This window comes from Nematolebias whitei, chromosome 3, assembly GCF_014905685.2.
Source record: "Nematolebias whitei isolate Nwh7 chromosome 3, NemWhi1, whole genome shotgun sequence".
NCBI lineage: Eukaryota > Metazoa > Chordata > Actinopteri > Cyprinodontiformes > Rivulidae > Nematolebias > Nematolebias whitei.
Genome location: NC_056500.1, coordinates 23,725,891 through 23,736,829, shown reverse-complemented (window position 1 = coordinate 23,736,829; position 10,939 = coordinate 23,725,891). Strand labels below are relative to the sequence as shown.

The 10,939-nt window shown below is 40.1% G+C and overlaps 1 protein-coding gene across 1 annotated transcript in view; it reads left to right on the top strand.

Moving 5' to 3' along the window:
• Nucleotides 1-7,583, top strand: part of rxrgb (retinoid X receptor, gamma b) — a 44,394-nt gene extending 36,811 nt beyond the window's left edge. Inside the window, exons 5-10 of the mRNA XM_037674698.1 lie at nucleotides 375-535; nucleotides 3,170-3,299; nucleotides 3,550-3,682; nucleotides 4,179-4,270; nucleotides 4,422-4,527; nucleotides 7,425-7,583. Of these exons, the coding sequence (XP_037530626.1) occupies nucleotides 375-535; nucleotides 3,170-3,299; nucleotides 3,550-3,682; nucleotides 4,179-4,270; nucleotides 4,422-4,527; nucleotides 7,425-7,572 (770 nt within the window). The 3' untranslated portion in view covers nucleotides 7,573-7,583. The remainder of the gene's footprint in view (nucleotides 1-374; nucleotides 536-3,169; nucleotides 3,300-3,549; nucleotides 3,683-4,178; nucleotides 4,271-4,421; nucleotides 4,528-7,424) is intronic.
• Nucleotides 7,584-10,939: the final 3,356 nt, after the last annotated feature.

Below are 10,939 nucleotides of genomic sequence, written 5' to 3'. Positions count from 1 at the left end.
AGACAGTAAAATGCTTTCATGTGAAAATGATTGTCAATACATTAAATTTTCATGTAAAATACACATATTCAATGTAATTTTGTCTTTTTTTTCTCACTACACTGCTTCAATAAAGTTTGTTAGTCAGTACCAAAAATTAAATTTACTGGAGCGTAGCTTTCTCAGGTTTACAGTAATACACTCCGTGCACCCTTCCTGCCACTGATGAGGACATTTTCTGTTCGTTTCATCCAGCTGTAGCAGAAACCGTCCCTCAGCGACGTGAACACCTACAGCTGATCGTTGCTGACGCCTCCAATAGGATGTTAAACATTCTGTGCTTGACTTGACACGTCTGTTTGTGTGTGTGTATGCTCATGTGGGTGTGTGTGCAGCTGTGCAGGAAGAGCGGCAGCGTGGGAAGGAACGTGGGGAGAATGAGGTGGAATCCACCAGCGGCTTTAACGAGGACATGCCCGTGGACAAGATCCTGGACGCTGAGCTGGCAGTGGAGCCCAAAACAGAGATGTACAGCGAGGGCAGTCCTAGCAACTCTGTAAGAATCTCACTGAGCTCAATTCAACTAAACCTAAGAACTCATAAAAAATGTTTTTTGTTTTAAAATTTGAGATCAGATGCATGACTAATATCTGGCTATCGTATGAAGAAAAGTTGCAAAATGTAAAAATTGCAGAGACTCATGACCCCAAATGTTGCTGGTTTAAGTAAACTTATCATTAAACCAGTTACCAAAAATCCTCATCAGCCAGTATATATTTGCTGCAGCTTCTTGGCCAGGTCTCCCTTAAAAAGGAGGTTTTTAATCTCAATGGTTTTTTTTGTCCTGGTAAAATAAAGGTTAAATAAAAAAAATTAAAATAAAATAACAGTTAAAGGGGTCTGCAACCTGCGGCTCTGGGGCCACATGTGGCTCTTTAGCCTCTCATGTGTGGCCCGTTGAACCTTTGACCAAAACTAATGTGATACATGTTTTTATTTATTTTATTTATATCCACAACAGAAAATATGAGTTCTAGAAGGGTTTTTGGCAATTTTCTGTAAATTTGTGATACAAGGAGTGAAATGTGTTGATTACATGTAGCTTCTCCATTTATCCAGCCTCCAGGCTTACAGTGGGATCTTTATCTAAAATAAAAAAAACTGTACTTAAATTTAAGTCGGGGGGGGGGAACGACTCACATAAGCCTGCAGAGACTCAGTATAAACATTTGTTTCCTAATTTTGGTATTTCCTTTTACCCTAAAATGTAAAAATACCAATAAATGTAAAAATTCATTATATATTTTTAATTTTATAATGTCACCCCATCTGGCCAGAAAAGTCCAATGACCTCTAAGTGGCCCATGGGCCACCAGTTGATAAGCAAGTTTTGCTGCTCCAGACACATTTTATTTAGTTATTGAAGTGGCAGAAATGGCTCTTTCAATCCCAAAGGTTGCAGACCCGTGGGTTAGGCATATTTGAAGTGATATTCTGTCAAAATTATTATAAATAGTCACCAATAACTCGTTAGCCGTGACATATTGCATACGTTAATGGTGGTGAGGCTGCGAATGTATCAGTCCACTTGAAGGTCCTGATGCTCCATCATCCAGGTAAATAAATCCTAAACAATTAGGTCAGGTCATCTGGAACGATTCTTCTGGAAGATGAGTGCAATTTTGGACTGACTGAAACATTTGCAGCCTCACCATCTGCAAATACAGTGAGTGTTTACAGTCTGCTCAGCACACACACATTTGAGTGCTAACGCAAACATTCTGTTGAAAAAACAGTGATAATCTGGTGGAACGATATCACGCAATAGTGTAGAGAATTAATAATGTACTTAAATAATTTATGTAATTATTAAGGTACTAGTTATCGATAACTACCATCATTTTTAAAGCTGATGTTATTTTTGAAGTTCTTCTCGAGACCCCACACTTGATGTTTCAGAGACCACTGTGAGGCCCACTAACCCTAACTTTGGGAACCGCAGGTATAAAAACATTCAAAATGTTAATTCAGATGTGTCTTTGATTGCGAAGGTAACTGAACTGAATATGATCTGTCCAAAGAAAAACAGAAATGAACATACAACTTTACATTCTGATAAAGATTTGATAAACGAGCTTATCGGAGACGTTTCTCACGGGTTAATCTGCTTGTTAAAGTAAATCCAGTTTAAACACGTCAGTGTCATAATCTGCTCTGAAGGCTGGTTTTTGTCCTCATCTGAGACTCACTCTTCAAGCGATGAAGATCCTTTGAAGTGGGGTAATGTGAAAAGGTTTGTTCAGTTGTAGACCCGATGATGATATCAGTGTAAAAGTGTAAAAAATAACATTTATAAAAGGTTTTGGACTGGACTTATTTAAAGACAGTAGCAATCCACTTTCTTTAGTCTGTTGCTCCTGACTCTTCAGTCTGGTCAGAATTAAACTCTTATTTCAACAAACTGAGGATGTTTAGAAACTATCCTCTACAGGTAAGATATTACCTGTTCACATGTTTAGAGACCATCTTCTACAGGTAAGATATTACCTGTTCACAGACTTTCCACTTGACCCAGTTTTTTAAATTTAAGCACGTATCCGAACTATCCTTTAAAATGTATTACAGTAGACACTGATTTACCGGTGGGGGTGGTGCAGAGGCTAGAAAAGGTGGACCTGTGATCGGAATGTCGCAGGTTCAACTCCTCAGACCGACAACATCAAAATGTGGGTGGGTGGTAAAGGTGAAACACACACACCTGTCTCCACCTTCATTCACCCCACTCTGGCTCCTTGAGCAAGGCCCTTGACCCCCACCAGCTGCCCTAGATGGCAGCTCTCTGCTCCACACAGAGGGCTGCAGCAGCTCGGTGGTCTGTGGTTGTGTCAAGAAGTGCTTCTGGTGTAAAAACAATTGGCACGTCTTCGTGCGAGTTAGTTCGCTGTGGCGACCCTTGAAGAAGGGAGCAGACAAAAGAAGAAGAAAAAGAAGAAGACACCGACGGATTTTATTTGTTACACAACAAAACTGATGGTTTGTCTCGGCTGTTTGCGAGGTGTCCGTCTCTGCACATTAAATTCAAGACTGCTTGAACTTCCACAGTCACGAGAAGAAACTAGTGCGCTGCAGCTGCTGTCTGAATATTAACGTCACTGATGGAGCACGGTTTTTATTCTCTGTTCCCCTTCAGACCAACGACCCCGTCACCAACATCTGCCAAGCAGCAGACAAACAGCTCTTCACCTTGGTGGAGTGGGCCAAAAGGATCCCCCACTTCTCTGAACTCCCTCTAGATGACCAAGTCATCCTCCTACGAGCCGGTAGGCCTGCAGACACGAGCGCATGTCGTAAGCCACGCAAAACACTTTGCTATGAGAGTAAACCTTCTTTGTACAACCCAGCTTCCTTGTGTGCATCTAGTATTTCTTCACAGCCGTTGTTAATTTCCAGTCAGCACATCTATTTTAGGTTTTTGATTTTTTCTTTACTGAATTTCACTGACATCGATTCATCGGTCCGTGTGATTTTTTTTGTTTTTAATCACACTTTACACACTTATCGCCTGTCCAGGGTGGAACGAGCTGCTCATCGCCTCTTTCTCACATCGCTCAGTCACAGTTAAAGATGGCATCCTGCTGGCCACGGGTCTTCATGTCCACAGAAGCAGTGCTCACAGTGCAGGAGTGGGCTCCATCTTTGACAGGTAGGAAACACTCAAAAGTCAACTATTATTTCACACACCGACTCTGAAGTAAAGTGTATGCTGACACCTTTTGTTGGTCACAGGTACTGAAATGGAGCAAAGCATCAATAAATATGGAAAATGGTTCTTAGACATTCTATAAAATCATGCAGAAGTGGGTTTATGCTGGGATTTTTTTTTTATTATTCTCTTAGTTTACTTTCAAAATGCAAATGTGAAAATGCTCCAGCAGGAGTTGTTTGACCTTATCAGTGGTCACATGACCAAACTGTAACTGATCGTCGTTTTGTGCAAACAATCCTCTGAACTGTTTTCCATACATTTATTTTACTCACAGCAGAGGAAGAACAGATATACTTTATAATTGCAATTTTGAATAGAATTGTTCTTGTGTTTCACTTTTTCTATTTTCTCCATGCAATAGAAATAAACTGAGTTATAACATTTATTTGAGATGGAAATGATTTAGTTACTCAGTTCCTGCTAACTCCTGCAGGGTCCTGACAGAGCTGGTTTCTAAAATGAAGGACATGCAGATGGACAAGACAGAACTCGGCTGCCTGCGAGCCATCGTCCTGTTCAACCCAGGTCAGTGTGGTCTGCACTAGGAGTGGTCACAAACAGTTCTTACGTGCAACGTTTATGCCCAGTTTTTGATGATTGATTTAAAATTGGAGATTTTTTTAATGCACCAGCAAAACATGACAATGATGTTAAGCTGCTCTTGTGTTTGTTTCAGATGCTAAAGGTTTATCGAACCCCTCAGAGGTGGAGGCGCTAAGAGAAAAAGTCTACGCTTCGCTGGAGTCGTATACGAAACAGAAGTACCCCGACCAGCCTGGCAGGTAAGCAGTGCTGGGATGTAACGAAGTACAAGTACTTTGTTACTGTACTTGTACTTAAGTAAAGTACAGATACACGAAACATGTACTTAAGTAGAGTTAAACGTGGGTACTTTCGACTTTTACTCCACTACATTTTACATTAAGTATCTGTACTTTCTACTACACTACATTTCCATAATGTGTTGTGTTACAAGTTACATTCACGTTGCAACTTTTTAATTTGTTTGTTAGTTTGAAAGTAACCAATGGTGAGAGGGAAGTTGGTCCATTGAATCACTGCAAAGTGGGCAGGTAATGCTAGACCCGCCTTCAAGAAGAGCTGGGCCAATGACGTATATTCTAGTATATATACACACACGTCATTGAGCTGGGAGCACCTGCAGCACCACTAACACACCCACAATGGATTCCACTGCAGAGAATCAGCCAGAAGATACGCACCACCCATGGCCTTATTGAAAGATTATTGAAAGACTGTCATAAACGCTTACTCCAAAGTGGAACAAACCAGTTCTGCTTGTGATTAGATGGGCTCTTTGGTACGCCCCTCCTCCATTGTCAGCCCTCTTCCTTGTTGACAGTCTTGTCAAACTGGTTGACAAGCTGTTGGAGGAAGAATCAGTTTTGTTGTGTGTTTCCTTGACTGATGAAGCCTTCTGGATCGAAGGCAAAACGTTTCAGCACAAAAAAAGAAACTGTCCAGATGACCTGACTGAAAAATGTTGGTGTTTATACCTGGATTATTGAACATGGACTTCACAGTCATAAACTGTGTTTTAAAGGTTGAACCCAAGGGTGCAGGCAGGACACTGTGAATACTCCACATGTAAAAGTAAATATAATTTGTTAAATAAACACGCTGACGTGGCAGCAAAACTCACTTTTTACAGATGATCCCGGGAAACACAAGGAGCGTGGTAGACATGAAGAGACAAAGACCAGCTGACAAGGAGTGAGGAACACAGACTTAAATACACACACTAATGAGGACAATGACGATCAGCTGGGAATGATGACAGGTGGGGACAGGAAGAACACATTAAGATGTCACAAGCAGGCGAGCGAGGCAGAAGTTTAAAATAAAATAAATTTATTTAAACAACAGAACAAAACGCTGTCAATGCAGCAAAACTTACTCTGACAAAACACGATCAGGAACAGGACTGAACAGGACATCAGAGTAAACGGGCAGAGCATCGGGTGGACAAGAACAGACAGGGCAGAGGAGGACCGAGACGTCTGAGTGAATACAGAACAATGACCGGACGAGGAGTGGAGGAGAGAAAGGCTTTTTCTAAGACAGAGGGAGAGTGAGTAATGAGAGCACCTGGGCAGGTGGCTGATGAGGGACAGGTGTGAATGATAAAGACTGAGGAGTGAGTGGAAAGTGACAACAGAATCAGATACACAGGAACAGAAATCACACAAAGAGCAGAATAACAAAAGTATAAAGAGCAGAGCGGAGAACACAAATAAATATCAAGAAAACAGACAGGGACAGAGCCTGTCATAAGAGGAGATAGGAGGACAGGACTAAGACACAACACAAGAGGGGGCCAGACACCCACCCACCATCCATTCATCCATCCATCCATCCATCCATCCATCCATCCATTCATTCATTCATTCATTGTCTTTTACCCGCTTCTTTCATTTTGGGTCACAGGACTCTCTTTCCCAAAAGAACCAGACTGGACTCAAAAAACTTTGAAAACCAACTTCTTCTGAACTTGAACAAGAAATTATTGCCTCAATATTAAAATGTGTCAGTTCATGATGGGACAGGAGACAAGAGATGTCTCCAAATGTCTCAACACTCAGGTCCAAGTTTTAAAAAATGGTGTCAGGAAGTTAAAATATTGTTCAGTATTGATCCATTACAAGGTTGAATAGACATGATTTTAACTAGAGTGATGACAAACTGGAGTTGAAATGATCAGAGTCTGTTTCTTTGTTAGTTGTGTCTAATGCTCCTTTTTTCAGGCAAACTTTTACTTAAATGTGTTTACTGCAGTTAAATGACACATTGGTTTTGCTTTGTGTTTAATAAAACTTTAAAGATATAATCATTCCTCTTTCTTATTTTGATTAATGATATTTAACTCATCCCTGAAATTCTGACACACAGAATCACAAGTCCAAGTGTGAACTGTGTCACAATAAAAACATGTATTATCTGCAGCATTGTTCATTAAAATGACTCAACACTATTAATGTATTACAAGAAATATACATGCGGTGGGTACACGTAATGATATTGTAGACCATTGCATTATGTAATACATTCATCAAGTACTTTTACTTTTAATACTTTAAGTATTTTTAAAAGCAAGTACCATACTTTTTACTTTTATTTAAATAAAAATGTTGATGTGGTACTTCTACTTTTACTAGTTACTATTTACTCTACTTTTTGTCTGTTTATTTGTACTTTTACGTAAGTACCGCGTTTGAGCACTGTCTCCACCACTGCAGGTAAGAAATAGGTTACAGCAGTTTACTGAACAGCTCCCACAACAAAACTCTGACTTGATTAGAGCATTATTTTTGACCACCGTCAAAGTGACAAAGCAATCATGGCAGCACTATGGCTCAGTGGTTAGCACTGCTGCCTCACAGGAAGAAGGTCCTGGGTTCAATCCTCAGTTTGGACTTGGGGTCTTTCTGTGTGGAGTTTGTATGTTCTCCTTATGTTTGCGTGGTTTTCCTCCCACAGTCCTAAAACACATCTCAGGCTTTCAGGCCTCTCTTGCAAAAGAGACCTGGTTAAATTAAGGCAAATAAATAAACACTTACTACAGTGAAGTAAATAAAAACTTTCTCTTACAGATATGTCATATAGAAGTCACTGTGTGCAGGTGGGTTGTGAAATAAGTAAACTCTTTTGTGATTTGCAGGTTTGCTAAACTGCTGCTCCGCCTCCCTGCTCTGCGCTCCATCGGACTCAAGTGTCTGGAGCATCTCTTCTTCTTCAAGCTAATCGGGGACACGCCCATCGACACCTTCCTGATGGAGATGCTGGAGGCTCCACATCAGATCACATGACACCCAGTCCCCCCCCCCCCCCCCGTCCCCCCCTCACCTGTACATACCTCCCTCACTGTGAGTGATATGGAGACCGAATAAAGAGACTTGATTGAAATTGTAAAATAACATATTTTCTACCAAGAACAGCAGAATATTTGCAATAGAAGTAATATTTTGTGATTGTGGGGAGAGTGCACTGTCCAAACAAATTCTGCTAGAGTTGTTAACAGATTTTGTAAATAGATAATTTTCTGGTATTTGTTTTTAAAGGCCACCCATTGCAAATTAAAAAGGAATCATAAGGAGAAAAAGAAACATCCCTGCATTTCATAAAAAAAACTTTATTAATTCTTACTGAATAAACCTATTTAAAATGTAAATAAAATGACCGTGTGTTTGTTTTATTTGACTCATTTGCTTTTTTCTATTTTCTAAATGTGTTTCCGTCTTATGTTTTCACTATTTGTCCACTAGAGGGCACTAATACATCATAATTCAGTATCCTGACGCATGCTCAATAATCTTAATTAGATCATAATTCAGTAAAACATTTTCTGATTACCAGCAGCAGTTTTGTGCTATATATGTGGTCATTATTTAAAAAAAAAGCTGTAGCAGAGCAGCTTATTAGTTATTTAGAAAATATCAGCTTCTTTGTCCAGTCCAGTTTGGGTTTCTCTCTGGTTATTCTACAGAACTGGCAACCTACCTACAGATAATATTAAAAGATCTTTAGATGATGGCAAGGTATTTGGAGCAGTGTTCCTGGACTTGAGAAAAACCTTCGATACAGTGAATCATGACATGCTCCTACATAAACTTAGTAAGCACAACTTCTCCCAGTTAGCTATTAATTGGTTTAGCTCATACCTAAAAAAAAATAGAGAACAGTGCGTCAAAGTTAACGGAATGAAATCTAGCCTTCGAAAATGTATAATGGGAGTTCCACAGGGTTCCATCTTAGGTCCGTTGCTTTTCTGTTTATACATCAACGACTTACTGGACAGTTGCAAATACGCCAAATGTCAGACGTATGCAGATGCAGATGTATCTGCAAAGACTCTGCAACAGGCAGCAGAGCTACTGAACAGGGAGATGGAGGGAGTGTCTCAGTGGTTTAAGAATCACTGTTTGACTCTGAACGGCAACAAAACAGTCTCAATGTGTTTCACTATCCAGTGTAAAGTCTGTAACGTTTCAATTGTGATTGATCCGAGAAAAAGTGAGGAGTTTAAATATCTGAGTGTCATTTTATATTCCCAACTTAACTTTGAGGCTCACATTAGGAAAGTTTACAACCATTGAGACAAACATAAATTGTTTTCATCTAGAAGATCACGTTTATGTGGAAAATCTGCTCAGTTGTACCACATGCCACGATTCTGTTTCGTTTCTCATAGTGTGTCACTGTCTGGAGCCAAGCAAGTCAATCTGCTTTCAAACCTGTGAGGATGTTGTATTTACAAGCACTGAAAGATTTTACAAGTCAGCAGCTCAGGAGTTGCAACAAGAGGTGCAGGTGATGGAGACTGCAAACCTGCAAAATACAGAACATCATTTGGTCAATGTTCCTTCTCATTTAAAGGCCTCATATCTGGAACAGTTTACCATCAGCAATAAAAACATTTACAGATCATAGAGTTTTTAATGCCCAATGGCTGAAACAATAACTAATATGTGAACACTGAGCCCCATGGGGATGGAGGAGCAGGCAGGTGTGTGTATGAGGGGACTGTTTAATTCTAATTTAATCTGAATTCTATTTTAGCTGTTATTTAAAAAAAAAAAAGTCCAACCATGGACTGGGTTTGCAAATTAACCTGTGGCTTGAAAACCTTCGTACAAAACAACGGTTGCTCTGTTTTTATCATGTAACATTGTTTATTGCACTGTCCTTGATCGAATCAACTTGAATGAATTAATTTTTTATCTATTACTGTTTATCTTTTGCACAGTAATGTCTAGAATATGTCACTGGTTCTATATCTACAGTATATCTTTTGTACTGTGTCCCGTACAAGCAAACAAATGTCAAATTAAGGATAAAACGATAAGTTTATTATTCAAGTTATCAAATGTGTTCATGTCCAGATGGAACACCGCTCGTCCACAAGATATTTTCTCAACTTGTTTATGATGGATGTTAAGTGGTGTTTCACAAAAAAATGGATGCAAAGTGATTGAGATGTGATTGCTGTAAAGAATTAACGATCAAAATCATCTGGCAGTTTGAGCTCGGCTTCCCCACCACGTGCCAAAGACTTCGAACCCCAAGGTGACCCCAACAGTAAGTGAATGTGTGACTGTGACGTTCACTTACGTAAAAAAAAAAACCTACAAAAATGCAATTTTTTTACCATTTAGGTAAAACTGCACCGTGGTTCTCTCCGTGCATGTGTGGGTTTTCTCCGGGTACTCCGGTTTCCTCCCACAGACCAAAAACATGCATGTTAGGCTGATTGGTAACTCTAAATTGTCCCTAGGTGTGAGTGAGAGAGTGAATAGCTATTTGTCTTGTTTGTCTTGATGTGATGGACTGGAGACCTGTCCAGGGTGTCCCCACCTCTGCACAGTGACTGCTTGATATGGACAGCAGTGACCCCTTGTGACCTGAAAAAGAAGAATCAGGTAAAAGATGGATGGATGGATGGATGCACCGTGGGTGTGTAAAAAGAAGCAGGTAACATCTATACCCCGTTACAGCAATAGTTCTGGTCAACTTGCAGAAACAAAGGCATGATTTGTATAATCTCTTATATTCTTGAGTCACAGCAATACTTTTAATAAACATTTGTTACTGTTAACGCGTACAAAAATATGTATCAGCCTGTTTGTCAAGCTTTTAAATGTACTTTCTATCTTTTGGACCTTGAGTGAGACCTCGGGACACTTGCAGTGAGCTTAGCTAACACCACTTGTACTGCAGTCTTACTGCTTTTTGGACGAGTCAGACGGGTGGTTCAGTGAGACAGGGCCCATTTCACTCCATCCCTCTCCATCACGTTTGACAGAGGCAGACATCTGTAGCTTAACATGATCTTGTATGAACAGAGCTCTGATCAAATGTGTTTCATTTTCTGAGCATTTGACTCAGACACATCAGTATGAGATAATGACAGCGTAGTGTTGGCCAAAGACACTTCAACAAAGGGCCACAACTGGCCCCGCGGGCTGCCGGTTGAAAAGCCCTGGTACGAAACCATAAACATGCCTGACATCTTTTACTGTGAGAACTCAAGAAATGGTGACATGTGGAAAATATTATATCCATCCATCCGTTCTTCCATCCATCATCCATCCATCCATCCATCTATCCGTTCTTCCATCTATCTCCATTCATCCACCCATCCATCTTCTTCCATCTATCTCCATCCATCCATCCATC